The sequence below is a fragment of the Capricornis sumatraensis genome, chromosome 12 (genome assembly GCF_032405125.1).
Source record: "Capricornis sumatraensis isolate serow.1 chromosome 12, serow.2, whole genome shotgun sequence".
In the NCBI taxonomy this organism is placed as follows: domain Eukaryota; kingdom Metazoa; phylum Chordata; class Mammalia; order Artiodactyla; family Bovidae; genus Capricornis; species Capricornis sumatraensis.
In genome coordinates this window covers 31,599,005-31,623,471 of record NC_091080.1, presented here as the reverse complement: position 1 = coordinate 31,623,471, position 24,467 = coordinate 31,599,005, and the positions used below count along the sequence as shown (strand labels likewise).

Sequence of the window (24,467 nt, the reverse complement as noted above, 5' to 3'; positions counted from 1 at the left end):
CAGTGGTCTCTGTTTCATAGGCAGGGAAACTCTGGCACAGACACTGACACGGGCTAATACGTGATGCAGCCGGGACCCCAGCCATGTCTTCTGCACCCTGCAACCAGCAGTCTTCCCATCAGACCACTGGCAGGCTCTGGAGTACTTTGTAGGAGGTCAGGTCCAGAGATAAGATTAATAGTTACGCAGATGCAGCAAAAGCAAAGACCTGCTTGTGGGCACCTGGTGAATTTCTGCAGGACTGCTGTAAATATTTGTCTATTCTCAGTTTGAACACGCCCCTGAGTAGTGTTCTCTTTCCATCCTTGGCCAGAAGGAGTCTGACACAGCAGGAATACACAGGTACATGTTTGTTGAGTGGGTGACAAAAACAGTTGATTCTTACCAATCCCAGCCACACTGACTGCCGCTTGAGCTCCAGGTCTAAACGTTTATACTACGGGCACAGCCTGAGGCCCGTGTCCCTCACCTGTGCAAAAAGTATTTATTAGAAAGCCAAAGTCCACTGCAGATCCGACTTGGCCTTGTGCTGCCCTGTGTCAGCATGCTTGGGGTTCGTTCAGGCGTTACTGCCTCTTAGATTGAATAGCCGTCTGCATTTATCAGTGCCACCTTTGTTCCAGCAAGCTTGGCCAACCCTGGTCAATGACCCTAATTGACTACGGCCTGTCAGCAGGTTGACAGAGAGCCCCAGAGGGAGGCCAAGTACAGATCTGCAGGCTAGCCAAGAGACAAACCACTTAAGCTTTGGTTTTGACAAACAAGCCAAGCAGGAGTGAAGTGGGAAGGCTGGAGGGGACAGTGTCTGGCAGTCCCCACCCCTAGAAAGCTGGGTGCCGGTGTAACTGTGGAGCTGGCTCTTCTGGTAATGCTCTGACATGTCGGTCTCTAAAAGGAAGGCCAGCGTCTCCCTCCTGAAAGAGAGCCCACTCCAAGCCAGCTCTTCTGAGGCCTGGGTGTGCAACAGGCTGGCTTGGCCCTGGGCACCCACTTCACAGTCACCTGAGGCACCAATGCCAGGCCACCAGAGGCAGGAAATCAAATTGGAGAGGGCAGACGGCCCTTGGCTTTGTGCAGGCACATGTCACATATTCTGGGTTTGGTTCCAGATTGGTTTCCCAGTGCATATAAAGTTAAGTTTACTCCATATTGTGGGGTTCCCTTGTCGCTAACCTGGTAAAGAATCTACCTGCAATGCAGCGTGGAGACCTGGGTTTGATTCCTGGATTGGGAAGATCCCCTGGAGGAGGGAAAGGCAATCTGTTAAGTATGCAATAGTATTATGCCTCAAAATCCAATGTACCTACCTTAATTTTAAAATGGTGGTTTAGTCACTAAGTCATGTCTGAGTCTTGTGACCCCCATAGACTGTAGCCCGCCAGGCTCCTCTGTCCATGGGATTTCCCAAAAAAGAATACTAAGTGGATTGCCATTTCCTTCTCCAGGGATTCTTCCCAACGCAGGGCTTGAACCTAGGTCTCCTGAATGTAGGTAAAACCTAGGTCTCCTGAATGTAGGTAAAACCTAGGAAGCCCAATTTTAAAATACTTCATTGCTAAAAAATACTAGCCATCATGTGACAACTTGGGATTGCCACAAACCTTTGATTTTAAAAAATGCAGTGTCTTCAAAGTGCAGTAAAGTGAAGCACAGTAAAGTAAGCTTTGCCTGTAGTAATGTTTGACTCCAGTTTCTGTAACCATTAGTTTATTGTAACTTTTTTTTAATGGTTTCCAAAACACTGTTTTTTAAATTTAATTTTTATTTTCTATTGGTGTATATTTTATTTACAATGTTATTAGTTTTAGGTGTACAGCTAAGTGATAATTAGATATATAGATATATATATATATAAAACTATCTCCATTCTTTTTAAGGTTGTTTTCCCATGTAGATTAATATAGAATATTGAGCGGTGTTCCCTGTGCTATATAGTAGGCCCTTGTTGATTGACTGCAAGGAGATCAAACCAGTCCATCCTAAAGGAAATCAGTTCTGAGTATTCCTTGGAAGGACTGATGCTGAAGTTGAAACTCCCGTACTTTGGCCACCTGATGTGAAGAACTGACTCACTGGAAAAGACCCTGATGCTGGGAAAGATTGAAGGCAGGAAGAGACGGGGATGACAGAGGATGAGACGGTTGGATGGCATCACCAACTCGATGGACATGAGTTTGAGCAAGCTCCAGAACTTGGTGATGGACAGGGAAGCCTGGCGTGCTGCAGTCCATGGGGTCGCAAAGAGTTGGACACGACTGAGTGACTAAAACTGGCTTGATTATATATAGTAGTGTGTATATGTTAATCCCAAACTCCTAATTTATTCCCATGTTTCCCCTTTGGTAACCTTAAGTTTGTTTTTGAAGTCTGTGAGTTTGTTTTTGTAAATAAATTCATTTGTTTAATTTTTTTTAAGATTACACATATAAATGATACTGTATGATATTTGTCTTTGATTTACTTCACTTAGTATGCTAATCTCTTGGTCCACTGATGTTGCTGCAAAAGGCATTATTTCATTGCTTTTTTATGGCTGCATAATATTCCATGTATGTATGTATCACATCTTCATTATCCATTCCTTTGTCAGTGGACGATTAGGTTGCTTCCATGTCTTGACTGTGGTAAACAGTGCCTCAGTGAACACTGGGGTACATGTATCTTTTCGAAGTATGATTTTCTCTGGATATATGCCTAGAAGTGGGATTGCTGGATCATTTTCTATTTTTATTTCTAATTTTAGTTTTTTAGGAACCTTCACACTGTTCTCCACAGTGGTTGTACAAATTTACATTCCCACCAACAGTGTAAGCGGCTTTCCTTTTCTCCATACCCTCTCCAGCATTTGTCTGTAGGCTTTTTGATGATGGTTGTTCTGACCAGTGTGATGTGATACCTCATTGTAGTTTTGATTTGCATTTCTCTAATAATTAGTGATATGAAACATCTTCCATGTGCTTTTTGGCCATCTGTGTATCTTCCTTGGAGAAATGTCTGGATCTTCTGCCCATTTTTAGATTGGGTGGTTTTTTTGATTAGAGTTGCACAAGCTGTTTGTATATTTTTGGAGATAAATCCTTTGTTGGTTCCTTTGCTTGCAAATATTTTCTCCTATTCTGTGAGTTGTCTTTTTGTTTTCTTATGGTCTCCTGTGCTGTGCAAATGCTTTTAAGTTCAATTAGGTCCCATTTGTTTATTTTTGTTTTTATTTTCATCACTCTGGAAGGCAGATTCAAAAAGATATTGCTGCAGTTTGTCAGTGTTCTACCTGTTTTCCTCTGAGTTTTATAGTATCTGGTCTTGTGTTTAGATTTGTAATCCATTTTGAGTTTAATTTTGTGTGTGGTGTTCGAGAATGTTCTAATTTCATTCTTTTCCCTGTAGCTGTCCATTTTCCCCAGCACCACTTATTGAAGAGACTGTCTTTTCTCTATTGTATGTTTTTGTCTCCTTTGTCATAGATTAGTGACCACAGGTGTGTAGGTTTATCCCTGGACTTTCTGTCCTGTTATATTGATTCATATTGGGTTTTTTTTTTTTTTTTGCCAGTTTTTTGTTTGATTAGTGTAGCTTTGTAGTTGGAGAAGGCAATGGCAACCCACTCCAGTATTCTTAACTGGAGAATTCCATGAATGGAGGGGCCTGGTAGGCTGCAGTCCATGGGGTCACTAAGAGTCGGACACGGCTGAGCAACTTCACTTTCATTTTTTCACTTTCACTTAGTTGCAGCATGCGGGATCTTCACTGCCACTCACAGACTCTAGTTGTGACACGCAGGTTCCAGAGCACAGGTCTCTGTAGTTGCAGCTCCAGGGCTCAGTTGCCTTGCAGCATGTGGGATCTTAGTGCCCTGACCAGGGATCAAACTCATGTCCCCTGCATTGCAGGGAGGGTTCTTAACCACTGGACCACCAGGGAAGGCCCATGTTAAAAGCCGTTTAATCATTTTCAATTTCAGTACTTGTGACTGGTCTGTTCATATTTTCTATTTCGTCCTGGTTCAGTCTTGGAAGGTTGTACCTTTCTAAGACTTTGTCCATTTCTTCTAGGTTGTCCATTTTGTTGGCATATGGTTGCTTGTAGTAGTCTCACTCTCTCTCTCATGGGCCTCCCTGGTGGCTCAGACGGTGAAAAGAATCCACCTGCAATGTGGGAGACCTGGGTTCGATCCCTGAGATGGGAAGATCCCCTGGAGGAGGGCATGGCAACCCACTCCAGTATTCTTGCCTGGAGAATCCCGTGGATTGAGGAACCTGGTAGGCTACAGGCCATGGGGTTGCAGAGGTTTAGACACAACTGAGCAACTTCACTTTTTTTTCTTTGCATCAGGTGGCCAAAGTACTGGAGTTTCAGCTTCAGCATCAGTCCTTCCAATGAAAATTCAGGACTGATTTCCTTTAGGATGGACTGGTTGGATCTCCTTGCAGTCCAAGTTCAGTTCAATTGCTCAGTCATGTCCAGCTCTTTGTGACCCCATGAACCACAGCATGACAGGCCTCCCTGTCCACCACCAACTCCCAGAGTTTACCCAAACTCATGTCCATTGAGTCAGTGATGCCATCCAACCATCTCATTCTCGGTCATCCCCTTTTCCTCCTGCCCTCAATCTTTTCCAGCATCAGGGTCCTTTCCAGTGAGTCAGCTCTTTGCATCAGGTGGCCAGAGTATTGGAGTTTCAGCTTCAACATCAGTCCTTCCAGTGAACAGCCAGGACTGATCTCCTTTAGGATGGACTGGTTGGATCTCCTTGCAGTCCAAGGGACTCTCAAGATTCTTCTCCAACACCACAGTTCAAAAGCATCAATTCTTCGGCACTCAGCTTTCTTTATAGTCCAACTCTCACATCCATGCATGACTACTGGAAAAACCATAGCCTTGACTAGACGGACCTTTGTTGACAAAATAAAGTCTCTGTTTTTTAATATGCTGTCTAGGTTGGTCATAACTTTCCTTCCAAGGAGTAAGCGTCTTTTAATTTCATGGCTGCATCACCATCTGTGGTGATTTTGGAGCCCTCCCCCTAAAAAAAATTCTGACACTGTTTCCCCATCTACTTGCCATGAATTGATGGGACCAGATGCCTTGATCTTAGTTTTCTGAATGTTGAGCTTGAAGCCAACTTTTTCACTCTCCTCTTTCACTTTCATCAAGAGGCTCTTTAGTTCTTCTTCACTTTCTGCCATAAGGGTGGTGTCATCTGCATATCTGAGGTGATTGATATTTCTCCCGGCAATCTTGATTCCAGCTTGTGCTTCATCCCGCCCAGCGTTTCTCATGATGTAATCTGCATAGAAGTTAAATAAGCAGGGTGACAATATACAGCCTTGATGTACTCCTTTTCCTATTTGGAACCAGTGTCTTGTTCCATATCTAGCTCTAACTGTTGCCTCCTGACCTGAATACAGGTTTCTCAAGAGGCAGGTCAGGTGGTCTGATATGCCCATCTCTTTCAGAATTTTCCAGTTTATTGTGATCCACATAGTCAAAGGCTTTGGCATAGTCAATAAAGCAGAAATAGATGTTTTTCTGGAACTCTCTTGCTTTTTCTATGATCCAGCGGATGTTGGTGATTTGATCTCAGGTTCCTCTGCCTTTTCTAAAACCAGCTTGAATATCTGGAAGTTCATGGTTCACATATTGCTGAAGCCTGGCTTGGAGAATTTTGAGCAGTACTTTACTGGTGTGTGAGATGAGTGCAATTGTGCGGTAGTTTGAGCATTCTTTGGCATTGCCTTTCTTTGGGATTGGAATGAAAACTGACCTTTTCCAGTCTTGTGGCCACTGCTGAGTTTTCCAAATGTGCTGGCGTATTGAGTGCAGCACTTTCACAGCATCATCTTTCAGGATTTGAAATAGCTCCACTGGAATTCCATCACCTCCACTAGCTTTGTTCATAGTGATACTTCCTAAGGCCCACTTGACTTCACATTCCAGGATGTCTGGCTCTAGATGAGTGATCACACTATCATGATTATCTGGGTCATGAAGATCTTTTTTGTATAGTTCTTCTGTGTATTCTTGCCACCTCTTTTTAATATCTTCTGCTTCTGTTAGGTCCATACCATTTCTGCCCTTTATTGAGTCCATCTTTGCATGAAATGTTCCCTTGGTATCTCTAATTTTCTTGAAGAGATCTCTAGTCTTTCCCATTCTATTGTTTTCCTCTATTTCTTTGCATTGATCGCTGAGGAAGGCTTTCTTATCATACCTTGCTATTCTTTGGAATTCTGCATTCAAATGGGTATATCTTTCCTTTTCTCCTTTGCTTTTCCCTTCTCTTCTTTTTGCAGCTATTTGTAAGGCCTCCTCAGACAGCCATTTTGCTTTTTTGCATTTTTTTTTCCATGGGGATGGTCTTAATCCCTGTACAATGTCATGAACCTCCATCCATAGTTCATCAGACACTGTCTATCAGGTCTAGTCCCTTCAAGGGACTCTCAAGAGTCTTTTGCAACACCACAGTTCAAGAGCATCAGTTCTTTGGTGCTCAGCTTTCTTTATAATCCAACTCTCACATCCATACATGACTACTGGAAAAACTATAGCTTTGACTAGATGGACCTTTGTTGGCCAAGTAATGTCTCTGCTTTTTAATAAGCTGTCTAGGTTGGTCGCAACTTTTCTTCCAAGGAGCAAGCGGCTTTTAATTTCATGGCTGCAGTCACCATCTGCAGTGATTTTGGAGCCCCCCAAAGTAAAGCCTGTCACTGTTTCCACTGTTTCCCCATCTATTTGCCATGAAGTGATGGGACCAGAGGCTGTGATCTTAGTTTCATCTGTAGTAGTTACATTACACTTGCTGTTGCTCTGGGCTGGATGCAGAGCATATAGGGATGGCCTTGAAAACTGGTTTTATTTAAAGCTCAGCAGCAAACACAGTGAAGTATTAATGAGTATGTGTTTGGGGTGGTGGGACCTTGGGGAATTTTTTCTTCCATATTTGGTTTCTCTGTGTCACTTTTTGTCTTAGTTCTGACTGCTAGAACAAAATACCCTGGACTGGGTGGTTTAAAAATAAACATTTGTTCCTCACGGTTCTGGAGGCTAGGAAGTCTTAGGAATGAGGTAGGTGCTGGCTCATTTGGTGTCCAGCGAGGGCCGTCTCCTGGTTTGCAGAGGGATGCCTGCCTGACCTCTCACATGGTGGAGAGAACACCAGCCTGCTCTCCAGTGTCTTCCACTAATCACATCAAGACCCCATCTCAAACTAATTACCCCCCAAAGACTTTCCTCCAGGTACTATCACACGGAGGGTGAAGGCTTCAACATTGGAATCTGGGGGTGGGGTCCAGGCCATAGCTCTATGACTAGTAAAAGAAGCATGGGTTTGCCATCAGACAGACCTGGGTTTGAAGCCTAGCATTGCCACTTAGCAGCTGCGTGACTGAGCACGTTGGCATCATCTCTTAAGCATCATTCTCCCCGGGAGTCAGGGTGCTGCTATCACTCCCACGGGGTGGGGGCTCCTCAGAGGAAGCCGGGTGGGCGCCTGCTGGGCGCTGAAGGAGCGTTCCTCTCCACCTGTGGTCGCTCTGCTTTACCATCCGTGTAGGAGCATGCCCAGTGCCGAGTGAATGAGTAACTGGCCGCCTGTGCTTGCATCCTTCCAGTGACCTGCAGAATGCAGCTGCCGGCTCCTTCGCCTCTGCCTTTGCTGCCCTGGTCCTCTGCCCCACGGAGCTGGTGAAGTGCCGGCTGCAGACCATGTACGAGATGGAGACGTCGGGAAAGATAGCCAAAAGCCAGAAGTAAGTGCTGCCCGTGTACAAATGCCAGGTCTCTGTTGCCTTGATGTAAGGAATATTTTTAAATTTTACATTATGCTATAATTAAGAGGCAGAACAGTTTATCTACTCCATACACTCCCCACCACCACCCCCGCCCCGTGCCCACCAATCCGTGAATCATTTTCTGAATGGACAGTTTGGGATGGTTGGACCCACCACCCACCCAAGAATGTAGGCAAAAGACATTTTTTTAACAATGATTTATTATTTTTCCTAATTGACAAATTTTTTTTGTTGGGGGGAGGCTGTGCCATGAGGTGTGTGGGATCTTAGTGCCACGATCAGGGATCGAACCGGCATCCCCTGCATTGGAAGTGTGGAGTCTTAACCACTGAACCACCAGGGAAGTCCCTGTAGGCAAATATTTCTTATCCTAAAAGTGGAGAAGCAGGGCTTCTACCTCATTTGGCCTGTGGAGAGCCTAAGGCATGACCTCCATATATACCTGGAAACACATAGCAGCAGCTTTGGAACTGAGGCTGAGCTTTCCTAGGTGCCGATTTGGATTCTGGGATGAATATTTGCTCACTCCCCAGTTTCACATCGGTGCTCATGCTGATCACACCAGATCCTGGTAGTAACTTCCTTTACCCCTTCCCTAATCCTTCAAGTGCCCCTGGAGAAGGGAACGGCTTCCCACTCCAGTATTCTTGCCTTGAGAATCCCATGGACAGAGGAGCCTGGTAGGCTACAATCCATGGGGTCACAGAGAGTCAGACATGACCTAGTGACTAAACAAGAAGAAGTCCTTTAAGTATACCTACAAAGGAACATTCATCAAACCCTCGTAAGCTTAGCAAGTCTTCAGTGCTTCAGTTATCCCGTGAATGTATGAATCATATACACTATTATTTATTATTTGAATTAAAAAGCAATTTATTATCCTTATTCATCCCAAAATTTGCTTATTTAACTAATGAAAGGTTTGGTCATGGATATTGCTGAGGTTAACTCAAAAGCCAATAAATAAACTGCTGGGAAAAACTGGTAGATAAACTGACCATTTTCCGAGTCGTCAGTTTCCTTCCAATGAAAACGGGGTTCATAATAGCACCATATTTCCTGCAGCCAAGAGATTCATTACAACCTATTTGAATCTATTGTTCATAGCCTAGAAGTTCAAAAGTCTTTAATGCTTTTTTTCATTGAAATACAGTGTACACACAGTAACAAACACACCCAGAAATCATAGGAAATCTTAAGTGTGCAGTTCTGCAAATAGTCACAAATGAACCTTTTTTGACAGTTGGTGCCCAGATGAATAGTGCATTAACAGCACCCAGAAAGTTGTCTCTTGAAAGTCGTTTAAAGTATTTTTTAAAAAGTAATTGTTAGATCCAAAGGACTCTGGTAGCTGGACACCCTGTACAAAAGAAAACATGTTTCAGGTACAGCAGTGCTCAAGCCGGGAATATGGTAGCTGAGGGTTGAGACCTGGATTGGGACTAGGCTGACTGTGTTGAGTTGAATTACTTTGTGCATGCCTGCATCAGTTGCTCAATCGTGTCCAACCACTTGCGACCCTATGGACTGTACCCTGCCAGGCTCCCCTGTCCATGGGATTCTCCAGACAAGAACACTGGAATGGGCTGCCATGCCCTTCTCCAGGGGATCTTCCCCATCCAGGGATCGAACCTGCATCTCCTGTGTTTCCTGCATTAGCAGCCAGGTTCTTGACCTGCTGAGCCATCAGGGAAACCCTGGATTACATTACTTCTTCAGTATAGAGGGAGAGGGCACTGCAGGCAGGGACTGGCTAGTGGATAATGCCTGGGAAGGCAGACCATCAATAAAAGCAGATGGCCTTTGTTACCTGGGGCCTGATCCCTCTCTGGTCCAAGCCAGGTCACCTATTGAGAACACAGTGAGGAGTGAGGGGCTTGCCAAGCCGACAGGCTTGGTTTCTGGTGCTATCAGGAACAGGCCTGCCCACCCCAGACACCATCAGGAAGAAGAGCCTGCACAGAGTGCCATGTTCTGGCTGCCTCAGGCCCTGATCTGCTTCAAGTAAACAATTCTTACACACCTGCCTCTGTAAGAACTGAATGCTGGGTGCATCTAGCCTGACGTAGTTCAGCTGTTGGAATTTCTTTTGTTCTTGCCTTTAAGTAACATGAAAGGCTCCTTACTCACTTTCCTGGATGGAAGCAAAACAAAACCCTAAACACCTGCACAACCAGTTCACTCAAAATATACCCGCTCAAAAGAAAGGCTGAGGAGATAGAAATCGAAGGCGGTAAGGCGACTCGGCATGAACAATGCTATTTTATTCTCGCTGAGTTTGGACAATCTCATTGTAGTTTCACTTACTCACTATTGAAAAAAATGGGTGTAATTGACTCTTTTAGATCTTTGATAATGATTTCTAGAAATATATGCATTCATTTTAATAAAATATCTTTACATGGACTAGCTCAAGTGATGAAATAAACTTGTTATAAAATAATTGTATCTGAGAGATTTCTTTCCCACAGAAGCCTTTTAGGGCTGGAATTCTGGTAGCTCTGTTTATAAAACGAGCTGCTTGGTGGTCAGAGCTCCGTCAGGCCTACAGGATGGGTGTGAATGTTGTCCTAACTCTCTGTCACCCTGTGTCTCCACCCAGCACAGTCTGGTCTGTCGTGAAGACTGTCTTTAGGAAGGACGGCCCCTTGGGCTTCTACCATGGACTCTCAAGTACTTTACTTCGAGAAGTACCAGGCTACTTCTTGTTTTTTGGTGGCTATGAACTGAGCCGGTCATTTTTTGCCTCGGGGAGATCGAAAGACGAATTAGGTAAGCCTGTTGGTGAGGACCACAGGTGGGTTTGAAGTGTTGGCTTCCTGGTGGTGGTTCAGTTCAATTCAGTCACTCAGTGGTGTCTGACTTTTTGCGACCCCATGAACCGCAACACGCCAGGCCTCCCTGTCCATCACCAACTTCCGGAGTCTACCCAAACTCACATCCATTGAGTCGGTGATCCCATCCAGCCATCTCATCCTCTGTCGTCCCCTTCTCCTCCTGCCCTCAATCTTTCCCAGCATCAAAGAAGTGAAGTTGCTCAATCATGCCCCACTCTTTGCGACCTCATGGACTGTAGCCCACCAGGCTCCTCTATCCATGGAATTTTCTAGGCAAGAGTACTGGAGTGGGTTGCTATTTCCTTCTCCAGGGGATCTTGCCAACCCAGGGATCGAACCTGGGTCTCCCACATTGTGGGCAGACGCTTTACCGTCTGAGCCAGCAGGGATTCCCTTCCCAGCATCAGGCTCTTTTCAAATAAGTTAGCTCTTCGCATCTGGTGGCCAAAGTATCCAGGTGGTGGTGGTTGCTATGGAATCTGTGCACGGCGCCCCCTTATGGTGGGTCCGCCTGGCCCAAGGCGCCTCTGGATGCCAGGGAGTAACCGTGGTGGCAGGTGGTAACTAGCACCTTCCTCCCACCTAGGTAGTTTGCTCAAGGCAGGGACTGCAGCAAGACTTCCCAAGCTTATTTTACTGGAATACCATTTGTGCATTCTCTCTGGGTCCATTTTAAGGAAGATTGCAGACATCATTTTTCCTGGGGGAAATCACCTGTAAAGAATCTCTGAATAAGCTTAAACTTCGTAGTAAATTTTGATAGTGTTGTTGTTGTTTTTTCCCCAAAGATTTTTTTTTATGTGGACCATTTTTTAAAAAATCTTTATTGAATTTGTTACAACATTGCTTGTTTTGTGTTTTGGTTTTTTTGGCCGTGCAGCAAGCATGTAGGATCTTATCTCTCTGACCAGGGATCAAAGCCAAGCCCCTCTGCAACGGGAGGTGAAATCTTAACCACTGGGCCACCAGGGAAGTCCCCTTGATAGATAATATTTTGAGAGCAATGAGAAGAGTCCTTCCTTCTCGTGTATCCTCATTAGTGGCTTGACCCAATGCTTGGCTCGTGAGTGATTACATTTTTTTTCTTAAACACCTCCATTCAGGGTTTTGGACCTGTTCTGAGGATCGTCGTGCTCCCAGGCTTAACTGTCACGTTTAATAAGATAACTTCAGATTTTCATGATAAAGGGAGAATCAGGGCTGTAGGGTATTAATATATTAAAATACTTAAGAGAAAGTTGAAAAAGATGCAGCCTGTGTTTCCGTGGCCTCTGTTCTTACTCCTTGTGGCAGGGTGTTGCCATGCTGCTGGGTCTGATGGTTCTGGTTAGGGGTGGGGGGCAGGCCTCTGGAGGACAGGGCAGGAGGGCCACAGTGACCAGCCTAAATCTGACCCTCCCTGGAGCTGCCCCTGCCCCTGGCATCATGAGGGATGCCCCCAGGCTATCACAAGGACCCTGTGTTCTTAGATCGTTGCCCCAGAGAACTGTGCTCCGCAGCTTCCGCGCTGGTAATTACACCCACCTGCAGTCCCTGCTGCCCTGACCTCTGAAAATGTCACATCCCCTGTGCTCGAGACAAAATACCATTTGCTCATTTTCTCCTCTAGGCCCTGTCCCTTTGATGTTAAGTGGTGGATTTGGTGGAATCTGCCTGTGGCTTGCTGTTTACCCAGTGGATTGTATCAAATCCAGGATTCAAGTTCTTTCTATGTCTGGAAAACAGGCGGGATTTATCGGAACCTTTATAAGCATCGTGAAAAATGAAGGTGAGTCTGCCATTGGCCGAACCAGAGGTGGTGTGTAGAGAGCGGTCATTTCGCTGCTAGTCTTGCTGAGGTTGATCACATGGATAATGGCTCTCTTTCCCCCACCTCATAACCTTTTCTAACTGTGTATATAACCCACACTTGTGGATTTGTTTTCAAACCCCTTTCTTTAGGTTCTTTGATTATTCTCAAGAATGTTTCAAGTTCCTGACTCCTAACCTCTAGGCCAGGATTTTTTTTTCCAAATAGCCTAGAGGGAATTTTTAAAGTATATACTTTTGTCTAAGAGGACAGATGTTTCGAAGTTAGCACCATTTGTTCTAAGCAATATTATCAGAAGCTGAGCTCTAATGGAATTGCTAAGACATTTCAAATAGTGTGCATCCTTAATGCTAAGACTTCTGGAATGAGAAAGGCACTAAGCCATTTCGGAAGGTTATTTGCTATCAGGTTTTGGTTATACAGGAGGATGAAGACTTTTGAAAGTACCGGTTGTGTAAAGTCGATTTTATGCTACTAGTGAGTAAAGACCTGTCCTTCTGGCATTCACTGTGCATTTTAAAACTTGGCGCATGCATGTCTTGAGAGCGAGCACAGTAAAGATGCAGAAACTGATTTAACCCCAGATAGAGCACAAGACGTCTATTACTAATAGTAACCCCGTTTGTTTTTTTAGTTGGCTGCACCGGTTCTCAGTTGCAGCATGTGAGATCCTCAGTCTTCATTGCGACATGCAGAATCTTTAGTTGCGGCATGTGGGATCTAGTTGTCTGACCAGGGATCAAACCTGGGCCCCCTGCAATGGGAGCAAGGTTAGCCACTAGACCACCAGGGAAGTCCCCAGTAATCCCTTTTCAATTTGCATTACACTTCATAGTTTTACAAAGTACTCACACCTCCTTTATCTGATTGGATCTTCAGAACCGCCTTGGGCAGTACTGATACTAGAAACCTGATACTGGTCAGATTTCTGACTTCATTCATGTTCTTCCTCCTGGACCACTGCCTCATGGTCCTCGCCCCCACGTGAAGCTGCAGAGCCGCTGCCATCTGTGACTCTGGTTGCCTTCTGTCGGCCCATGTGGTCCCGCTCTGCCACATCCATCTACTAGGAGTTAACAGGCACGGGATTGGTGAATATTCACCAGCTTTACTGGGAGACCTGCCCTTGCCCTTGTTTCCACTAGACTGTTTAGTTCCATTAGCCCAGGGAAACCTGCTCCATAACTGTTGGGTTTTAGCTCTATTGTCTGGATTTGTAAGTGTAAAAATATCCATGCTGTGTGGGTTCATGGGATATCTGCGAGAAGAGGGGGAAAGGATCTCAGTCTTTGATCACCCTTTTGTCTTCTAGGAGTACCGGCCTTATATTCTGGACTGAAACCTACCTTGATTCGTGCGTTCCCTGCCAATGGGGCCCTCTTCTTGGCCTATGAATACAGCAGGAAGTTGATGATGAACCAGTTCGAAGCATACTGAAGTGTTGCAGCGAACCTCAATCCAAGTGCAGGCATTTGAGGACTGCCGTTCATCTCAGGGTTTCAAAGAGTACAAGACCAATGTGGAGTTATTTTGATTTCATGCAAATTATTTTTTTTTTGTCTTCCATTCTTCTACCTTAAACTTTATAGAAGAGCCTCTATTTTATAGCATATAATTTCTGCCCATAATTGTATTGAAATAGAAAAATTGCTGCTCTTGTCCGTGGTGGGACATGCAGGGTAGGTGGGCTGCTGGTCCGAGGTATACCTAATCTGGAGGGCTGAGTAGAACTATATCAAGGGCATTTGCATAAACCTGTATGTGTCCATGCAGTTTAGATGGTTATGTGTCATGCGTGAAGCACAGTGTAGCTCCATGTTTTATCTCAGATTGCATCAGAAAAAAAAAAATGAGGTAATCATGTTTCATGAGGATGGTTATAAATGCGTAATCCATTCTAGATGTAGGGTCTCTTTTTTAAAAAAAAATCTGCGTAGCAAGTACACTATACTAAGTGGGTACAGTTTTTAAAACGTTTTCCTGTGGTGCTTGAAAACTTAAGATGTCCATCTAGATTTTTAAAAAGGAGAATGTACCGCATACTGGTGTGGCTTTCACGTTCTCGACTGACGTTTCAGAGGAAGCATGCTGGATTCTCCTAGGATGCTCCTCTGTGAAAACAGTGCCAATTATCTTCCAGGTAGGACCACATTCTGCGCCCCGACATAGGGCTGGGTGTGGTCCGGAGCCTTTGAGAAGCAGCCCGGAGCCGGCTTCTCCTCCCTCCTCTCCCAAGGGACTCCCCTCTGCTGGGCTTGAGCTAGAGGAAGGGGCTGAGGGGACGGCGCCGCCGCCGCCGCCGCCGTGGTGCTCGGTGAAGCTGGTGGCTGACAGCTTCCTTGAGCTGCTTTCTGTCTCTGGGTCCTGGCCTGGGTGGGGTTCCAGGGATTCTATTGGACTCTCTTTCCGTTCTGGGCCACGCCCTCCTTTGCTTCCGCCAATCAGAAGCCCCTCCAGGGAACCGTCTGCGGAAGCCCAGAGAGGCCCTGGCTCTGCATCTGGGGGATAGGCTGCTCCTGGGCGAAGCACTCTCCTCTCAAACATCCTTAGGACTTGCCCTCCCCGTGAGGGGTGTTAGGTGAGCTGGGCTGAATTTTTCTCTCAGGATCCCTCAATCCTGGTCAGGCTTTTCCAGCATGAGAGCCTTTTGACGTGGGCCTCTGGCTGTCGTGAATTTCAGCGACGTGGTCTCTGGGGTGTGACTTGATCAATGAAACAAGTCATTTTATTAAACTATGCCGTTTGTCTGCACTACTCACGAACCCTAGTTCATTGGGTTTCTACAGACTTCGGAGGGGCAGCTATTCTCTGTCGTCTGGTGTAAGGGAGCTGCCCCGCCCGGTCCCAGGACCACCCAGGGCTCTGATAAAAAAGGTCTTAATCGGCCTCAGCGGCTGATGTGTTGTTAGTAACAGTCCTCAGCCGTATGTCTGTCCCTGTGGGAAACCTCTAGTTTCTGCAAGCTTTTTGTTCTCCCTGAAGCCTCGGTGGTGACTCTAGCCACCTGCCGGAAGCCAGGAGGTCAGGAAGGCAGGATGCTCAGCGTTGTGCCCAATGGGTTCGTGTTATGCCTGGTCTTGAAAAGCATTTTTCTACCTACCTTTTCTCCATATTTAAATGGTCAGTAGCTACTGAGTAGTGCTTCATCTAGACAGGCCTGGACTGAAGCCAAAATAACAAAGGGGACTGGTTCCCCCAGGAAGAGGCTTCCTCCAGAGCCCACTGGCAGTACTACTTCCCCTGTGTTGTCCTGCAAAGATGTAACTGAATTTCTTCAACAGAAACCGTCTGAGGCAAGTTAAGAGTGAATGGGAGTAAGGAATGGGAACTTAAAGTCAGAATTGTGTTTTTGTTTGTTTCATGCTATTCGCTTAACTCATGGTTCAGTATTTAGGTACAGTTTGTACCATTTCAGATGTGTACTCCAGACAAAAATATAGTAGCTTGAAATACTATGTTTAAAGAAATTCTTGTGTTCTGTCATTAAATTATTTGCCTAATAGGTGACTATATGATTTAAGTACATATATGCAAAGAACCGTCGGGAATGCTTGAGTCATGTATGGTGATATTTCAAGCTGGTGGTTTTATTGCAATTAGCATTGTTCTTTGTCAACAAAATTCCTGATGTAAAACAACTACTGATAAAAATCCGTGTTATCTATACACTGCAGTGATGAAACTTGGCCCACAAAAATTACTGTCCCTCCACCAGGCTGTGGATGTGATGTGATTGATTTCCCAGGATGCTATGCTATTTTTTAAAATAAACTTCTTGATACAAGTTTGGATAGTTCTCTTCCAGGTCAGTAAATTCTTTTTGGCCACACCGCGCAGCTCGTGGGCTTTTAGTTCCCTGACCAGGGATTGAACATGCGTCCCTTGCATTGGAAGCGTGGAGTCTAAATCACTGGACTGCCAGGGAAGTCCCTCCAGGTCAGTGAATCCTATTCAAGAAAACCAATATCGTTCTGATATTCTATAAACTTCTCAAGTTGTTTAACAAATTATTAGCACTGCGTTCTAGGAAAGCAGGCCTGCAGGTGGCCATGAGCAAGTTCTCTTTATGAGCAAAAGCAGTATTGGGTGACCGCTCACAGTTGCCAGAAATTTTGATGCACTTTGGAGGGTTAGGGAAGAAAAACCCCCAACTGTAATTGCCTCTATTTCAAAAATCAAGATTCTGAAAAATTGGTGTTTCCCAACTTTTGCCAGTATTAAAGCTAGATCTTACTCTCCTCACTTTTCACCTCATCCACCTAAGCCTGCCAGCTGATCTTCCTCTGCAGATGACAGCTGCAGGAATTTCAAAGGAAATAACCTGTCCTTAAACATTTCTGTAACCCAAACTACAGGGAATAATGGAGACATAATGTAGAAGGAATTTCAAAGCCTTTTCCTCCAAGGGAGCAGGGCATTGGGGGGAGGGAGAGGGGAGGATGATCATTTTTCTGGCTGGGCAGCTGCACCGGCAACCAGGACCCTTTGTGGGCTGTTTTGAGGGGAAAAGAATCACCTGCAGGGCCTTCCATGCCACCACGTGGCAGCTCAGAGGTCTCCTCCCATCTCTGCTTGGTGGCACCCACCAGCCCTCCTCTGTAAACCGATGGTCTAGTCTCCCTCAAATACTGACGGGCTGCCAGCCTGGGTGGTCAGTGTGCTGTTCCGACACTGCTTCATCGGAGTGGTCTGCCCCAGCCCCCCAAGCCTTATTTGTGGCTCAGATGGTAAAGAATCTGCCTGCAATGTGGGAGACCTGGGTTCCAACCCTGGGTCAGGAAGATCCCCTGGAGGAAGGCATGGCAACCCACTCCAGTATTCCTGCCTAAGAATCCCCATGCACAGAGGAACCTGGCAGGGGGTCACAAAAAGTCGGACGTGACTGAAAAACACTTTCACACTTTTAGCAGTGTCAGGTTTTCCGGGGATGGGTGTTCTGTATTTTAGCAGAGGCGCAGGTGCTCACAGGTGCTCCCTTTCATCTCCTGATAAATTCAACCAGGGCTAGATTGTTGAGAGCCTTGCCAACAAAAGGAAAATTGCTCAGATAATAAAGCCAGCGTAGAACTGCTTTCAAGAACAGTTACGGCAGTGAAGGTACTTAGAATAAAATAGCACCTGGTACATTGGAAGGACTGATGCTGAAGCTGAAACTCCAATACTTTGGCCACCTGATGCGAAGAGCTGACTCATTGGAAAAGACCCTGATTCTGGGAAAGATTGAGGGCAGGAGGAGAAGGGGACAACAGAGGATGAGATGGTTGGATGGCAACACCGACTCAATGGACATGAGTTTGAGTAAACTCCGGGAATTGGTGATGGACAGGGAGGCGTGCTGTGGTTCATGGGGTCACAAACAGTCAGACACGACTGAGCAACTGAACTGAACTAAAGAGAAAATAGTGATTCCCTGTGGACACCGCTAACCAGTGTCTATAATGAAAACTTGACCTTACTTCAAAGTTTTCTAAGCTTGGGTGAAGCTGGTTGGGGGCGGGGGTGATGGCTTTAAAAATCTAGATTGCTCTAGGCAAACGTTCCCTTTGACTTCAGTAATGACGGACAAAAGCAGAGGTTACTGAAAATTCTTTTACCCTCCCCCTCGATGCCCTGTGTACAATTAAAGGAAGCTTGCTGAGCTCTGTGTGGTGCTTGGAGTAATAAAAAGAAAAAGCAATTATCCACTTCACTTCCCCTGTTGGGGATGGGAGGCTGCTGGTGTGAACATTTCTCTGAGTTTTAAAATAGTTTTTGCTGCCTTTCTGATCATTGTTGACAATTTGTAAGTCAAATAGAGGAAAGAAATTACCTTCTAACATCTGAAGTTACAGATGTAAAACAAAGCAAGGAATAAATACTTGTCCAGAAACATATAAGTAAATGAAACAAACCCACAGTATTAGGGGAAACTGCAGTCTTTAAATCTTATTTTGGTAGGAAAGTTTTATTTCTTTAAAGTCATAACTAACGTTCCGTGTACTGTTTCAAACTTAATACAGACGAAAAATGTGATGTATAGTCCTTCCAAAGAAAATACTGCCATTGACATTCTCTCTTGTATATATTTAATAGATTTCTCAAGAACATATGTACATGTCTGTAAATATAAGCATATCAGCAAGGACATAGGTTTAAAGATAAGTATGTAGCAAGGATTGGGACAAACATGATTCTAGTCTAGAAGGGGAACTATACTTAATCAGATACCAGGAACAACTTAAATGTCATCAAAATATACCTCGACTGCAAACTCTGGACTGTAAGTTTTCCATGCTTTTCTTTTATGGGGATTATCCAATTCACTTCTTGAAAGATAAAGCCTAGAATAGAAAAAAAAAATTTTTTTTTTTACATTTTATTTTAGGGCTAACAGAAAAACCATGCTGTAGGGCACCCTTGTTTTAAAGCCTCACTGGCCACCATCAGCCTCAGCTCTTCTGCATCTAGTTAGCTTTCTAAGCTCAACTTTCTATTAAGAGACAAAAGTATAATAACCTTGAGTAACAATGTGTCACTGATTCTTTTAATATTGCCTTTGGAATTAACATCTGTATTTAATAAATTGTTATGTGACAAATTAGACTGGATGTGTATTAAAACCCAGTATAAACAAGTGTCTTTTTAAATTATGAAGTGGGCATTTTGGATGAATTAAGTCTTGTAATACAAACAGCTTCACTCAGTAGTATAGAAATCTAAATGTTAAATCTTGAGGAACTATATAAAAGCGAGGAGAAAAGTGATGGAACTTGTTGCTTCTCTAATACAACCATGGTGTTTTAAAGGAAAAGACTGTCCCTCAGCAAGAACCGCTTTGCAGAAGTAGCACCAAATGAAATTCCACCCAGATGTCGATTTTGAGGGATTTTGCTCATGTTATGAGTCAAAGTTTTCCATCTGTAAACCAGGGGGGCTTCCCTGGTGGGTCCGTAGTAAAGAATCTGCTGGCCAGTGCAGGAGACTTGGTCAGCCAGGAAATTTAACATTTTAGATTTCCATACTACTGGGTGAAGCTGTTTGTATTACAAGACTAAATGCATCCAAAATGCCCACTTCATAATTTAAAAGACACTTTGATCCCTGGGTTGGGAATATTCCCTGGAGAAGGGAATGGCAACCCACTCCAGTATTCGTGCCTAGAGAATCCCACGGACAGAGGAGCCTGGTGGGTTATACAGTGCATGGAGTTGCAGAAAGTTGGACACGACTGATCACAAGCACATCCAAGTGGAAAAAAATCGGTAAAGTTCCATCACATCTAAAGTTCATTCTATCGAAATCCACTTAAGTGTGTGTGTGCATTGTAGGTGTATTGTTGCCTTCCTGGAACTTGAGGTGGGAAGAGAGGGTATCCACATTTGAAGAAAAAGCTAGAATTGTATGTCAAGAGAACTATCAACTCAGGCCATATATAATCACAACCACTTCTTCAAAACTCCTGTACGATTTTTTGTATATAGTTTTTCCTGGGATGGCATGGGACGGTGACACCAATCCAAACTTTCAGCACCACAGGACAAGAGAAGTGGGGAACTTCTAGGTGTAGGAATGAGGTTCAGATATGATAGAGGTTCTTTGGCATAATCTTCAAATCAATAGATTATCCAATTATTAGAACATTTTTTTATGGGAGACTATTCATAATTTTTTTTAAGCTGTCTTCATCAGTACTTACTGTGGATTATAACTTCTGCCCTAAATATAGAAGTGTAAAATAGAAGTGTGTCAGCCCGCTTCTAAACTAGCCAAAGCCTCCCTGGGTGATGCCTTACTATGGGGTAGAATATGGTATTGGTTGGTCATCAGTAAATCAGCATGTACTGAGGACCTGCCATATTTGAGGTGCTAAACAGATTCATATTGAACTTTCACGGGAAGGACTTGTTACCAGTCAAGATCTGGTTACAAGATGTTTTATAACAGTCCTACGGCACGGATCTTGAGGATAATGCATCAGTGGATCTCAAGAATAGCCATATTTTTAAAAATAACCAGATCACAATAAATAAGGCAGTAGAAACAGGGACTTAAAAGTAATTTTTGGTATCTATAAACTGGGTTTGAGTAATTAGCAAAAGACTTGTCAGGGACTTCCCTGGTGGCGCAGTGGCCAAGAACCTGCCTTAAAATGCAGGTTCGATCTTTGGTCGGGGAACTAAGATCCCACACGCCACAGAGCAGTCCCACAGGTGGCAACTAAGCCTGTGTGCCACAGTTAAGACCCAACACAGCCAAGTAAGATAACTTTAAAATAAAGGCTTGTCATTACCCCTTACGTAGTCATTGGAGACTAAGCCGTTCCTACTGGATTATGCCACGGCCATACCTGTTATTTTGTATAAAAGACATATGGAACCAGAAGAAGAATGCACAGTTGTCATAGTATTTAGGAAGAGCCTAAAAAGACATGGTTTAAAACAACGATTAGTTCTCAGTATCCATGTAACTGTGAAAAATAGTCATTTCAGAGGGATTAAAATTTCTTCCTTCATTTGTGTGTTCATCAAATAGTTGTAGTTATTAAAATGCAGCACTTCTAGTCAACATTATACTCAAGACACCTAGGAGGAGACTTTAAGAGATTACCGTTCCTTTCTCTTGTCGTTTCCAGCAAAATTTTCAAGGAAATGTATTTTCTCTATGATAGATATTTATAAATTTAGACACTGGTATTTTAATCTGGTTTGGATAGTGCCAAACAGAAGCTACTAAGGACTATGCGGATTTCTGCCCCAGCGTATCATCCATTTTTACAAAGAACAGCTACATTAGATAATTAACCGCTATCGACAATGATGATAGAAATAGCTAGAATTTCCAAAACAGCTTTCATCTCATGGGCCTGAAAATCACAAAGGCCAGATGAAACCAACTGCTTAGAGACCACTGATGAAGAGAACTCAGACTGGCTCCATTACTCGAGGGGAACTTTCCAAGTCACTTGCTTCAACACATTTACTGCTTCAAACTTAGTCAGTTCTCCCCCAACAGGGAGCAACCGGGGGATGAAGGAAATAAGCTTTAAATTGAGCAACACAGTTATCTGTTGGCAGTTCCGGTTGATGATATTATAGGAAAATGAACTAGCAATTGAGGCTTAGAAGTTTACTATATACAGATTATTGCCATATACAGAATAATCAGACATTTGCTAACTGGTCAACATAATTATACCCTCATGATAATGTAATGACCGTGGCAGACATTATATTTCATAAATATTGGATTAAATATACTATTTTAAATGAATTATACATCAATTCCGAGGAAAGCAAAACCTCCCTCCCATTAAAGTATTTTATAAGTTATGGGGGGAAATGTGTTTTAAAGATACAAAGCAAAAATACGATCACTGCTATGTAGTAAGATATACATTGTTTTGTTTTTAACATCCTGGTTTTTGTATTTTTTTCTTACTTGAAAATGAACACATGCAAATTGTATAGAATTTAGAAAACAAGCAAAAAGGGTTTCCTTACATATTTTCTGATTTTAAAAAATTCTTTATAGTAATCTGACTTGTTTTCTTCCCCTCCCCAACTTGGGGTTGACATTGCCTGTCATCTCGCTTATTGGGAATTATAGTCAAGGAAATCCCAAATTGGAATCATTCACAAGACTAGATGAGATGAACAGCAAAGGTTGTTCCTTGATTACTCACCGAAGAAGACAAAAATTTCACTTTTACCTCATCATACAGAGGTGGGCAGTTAGAGAGCAAGAGGATTACTCTGTCTGTTTCAGCATCATGAAATATCTGGATGAACACACAGAATTCAGAATTATCAACTTGATAATGAGACAATGAAGTTCATGTTCACTTATTGCAGCTTCTAATATTTAATCAAGTACTCTTGGTCTCAGCTCAGTGACTACATGTATAAATAGTAATCATTAAAGTTGCAATACTGTTGTTTACATTTTTAATAGGCCAATGTGATTGAAGGTTACGGTGTAGCACTGTTGTAAAGTGTCCAGTTTTCCCTTGGACTTCAACCAAGTTAACATTACGGTTGAATGTCTATCATCTGACTTTCATATGTTGAGAATACATTAGAAGTTCAATTTTAAAGCTAGTATGCACATTCAAAAAGCAATGCCTAACGGGTCACATTTTATAAAAGATGTATTTGCTGATGGGATTATTGGCCTTGTCTGTAGCAAACAGTTGGATGGAATCATCAAGGATAGGCCAAGTTTCTGGAATGAACGACTTTGATGCTATCTACTATTTCTTTGTTCCTGATACACACTTGGGTGAGGATGGCACCCACAGTGGGAAAGGTCTATGTTCGGTCCTGTGGAAAAAAAGATACGAAAGGAGGTGCAGACTCTGATGATGAGTTAAGCACGCAAGGAACAATAGCAGAATGGCAGGTAATCACGTGTCAAGCTGGAAGATAAAGACTGAGGGTGCCATTGTGGGCTTCAGGGAGGTTAACAGGAGGTGAAGAATGAGAGCGCTTCCCTGAGGAGGCAGACGCTGAGCTGGGCATGGAAGGACGTGTGTCGGTGAAGAGGAGCACCGAGGCAGGATCAAGATGGTGGAGGAGGAGGGTGCCCAGCTCACCAACCTCCACGGACACACCAAAACTACCTATGGGATGACTCTGCAAATGACCTGAAGACTAGCAGGACAACTCTGCTACAACTGAGGATATAAAGAGAAAACCACGCTGAGACAGCAGGGCAGCGATGAGTGGTCTTAGGAGACCTGTACACCCGGCTTGACTACTACCCACAAGTGGGCGGGGGCTCACCAACGTGGAAGTTCTCCCTGTGGAGAGGAGGGGTTCGAGCCCCTCTCATCAGGCACCCCAGCTCTGGGGAAGACGAGCCCCCAGAACATCTGGTTCCAAAAACCAGCAGGGCTTATATCCAGGAGAGCAGGAGGGCGGTGGGAAATTAAACTCCTGCTCTTCTGACCAGAGATGTATTAATACATCTTCTGCTACCCAGATGTTATGATCAGAGATGTTTCAATATTCACTTACATGACAAATCACCGGCCACAGGCATTAGTTATCTGCAGAAATCCGCCAGTCGATCATGTGTTAAAGGCCATGTGCACAAACTCCCTCACGAGGAGCCCCAGTGCCGAGGCTATACTTTGAAAGGGGCCCTGGCCATATGTGAAGTACGTGTATAAACTTCAGGGTGAGTGCCACAGGTGCAGAAGCTTCCTCTGGAGAACAAAGTGCTGGCAGGCATCATGTAAAAAACTACCCCTCCACCTAGCTGGCCCAGCGTGGCGGGTGCCACTTCAAGCGTCTGCCATCTACCTGGCTAGCACAACGCACCCCGCCCTGTTGTTCTCTTGCAGACCCTCCCTGCCCCACATGCTCACCCTAGGGGCCAGTCCTCCAAAGCACCTCCCACCCTAAGGGACCAAGCTCATCTCATCACAACTGTATCTGCAACTGTTGTGGCTGGGCGCCAAGCCACCCACACTGAGGCCCTCCCTGCCCACCAGTGAACCTGCAGCAGGCCAGGCCTCATAGGCAGCCAGCCTGGGGGCCAGCGCCATCCACTCGTGTGTCTGCAGCAACAGTGGCGCTACACAACAGGTGGGCACATGCAGCCCATGCTAAAAACATCCCTGACTCTGGTGACGAGCCAGGATTGCTCTTCTCGGTCCCATAGGAAACCCTCTACCTAAGGCCACTTCTTCAAAACCAGATGTCGGTGATCCACCTAATTCATAGAAACAAACTCAGAGTCAGGGAAAATGAGGAGATGGGAATATGTCCCAAATGAGAGAAAAAGACAAGACCTCAGAAAAAGAACCAACAAAATGGACATAAGGGATCAACCTGATAAAGTATTCAAAGTCATGCCCATAAGGAAATTCAGACTTGAAAGAAGAATGAACACAGTAAGAACTTCAAAAAGAGATATTAAAAAGAGCCAATCAGCTCTAAATACAATCACTGAAAGTAGCAATGCTTATACCAGACAAAATAGACTTCAAAACAAAGGCCGTAGAACAGCTATGTGTAAAAGAACATTTCCTAACACCCTGTACAAAAA

The 24,467-nt window shown here is 44.2% G+C and overlaps 2 protein-coding genes across 6 annotated transcripts in view; one reads left to right on the top strand and one right to left on the bottom strand.

Annotated features, from left to right (window-relative positions):
- Nucleotides 1–16,197, top strand: part of SLC25A15 (solute carrier family 25 member 15) — a 30,775-nt gene extending 14,578 nt beyond the window's left edge. For all 5 annotated transcript variants that reach the window (XM_068984232.1, XM_068984237.1, XM_068984236.1 and 2 more), the window contains 4 exons: nt 7,611–7,748; nt 10,393–10,562; nt 12,237–12,395; nt 13,750–16,197. In XM_068984232.1, coding sequence (XP_068840333.1) covers nt 7,611–7,748; nt 10,393–10,562; nt 12,237–12,395; nt 13,750–13,874 — 592 coding nt within the window. In that variant the 3' untranslated portion in view covers nt 13,875–16,197. The remainder of the gene's footprint in view (nt 1–7,610; nt 7,749–10,392; nt 10,563–12,236; nt 12,396–13,749) is intronic.
- A 2,457-nt stretch (nt 16,198–18,654) lies between these two features.
- Nucleotides 18,655–24,467, bottom strand: part of LOC138089122 (phosphatidylinositol 3,4,5-trisphosphate 3-phosphatase TPTE2-like) — a 41,212-nt gene continuing 35,399 nt past the window's right edge. Inside the window, exons 14-16 of the mRNA XM_068984487.1 lie at nt 22,099–22,194; nt 20,764–20,834; nt 18,655–18,757 (exon numbers count right to left, since the gene is read on the bottom strand). Coding sequence (XP_068840588.1) covers nt 18,655–18,757; nt 20,764–20,834; nt 22,099–22,194 — 270 coding nt within the window. The remainder of the gene's footprint in view (nt 18,758–20,763; nt 20,835–22,098; nt 22,195–24,467) is intronic.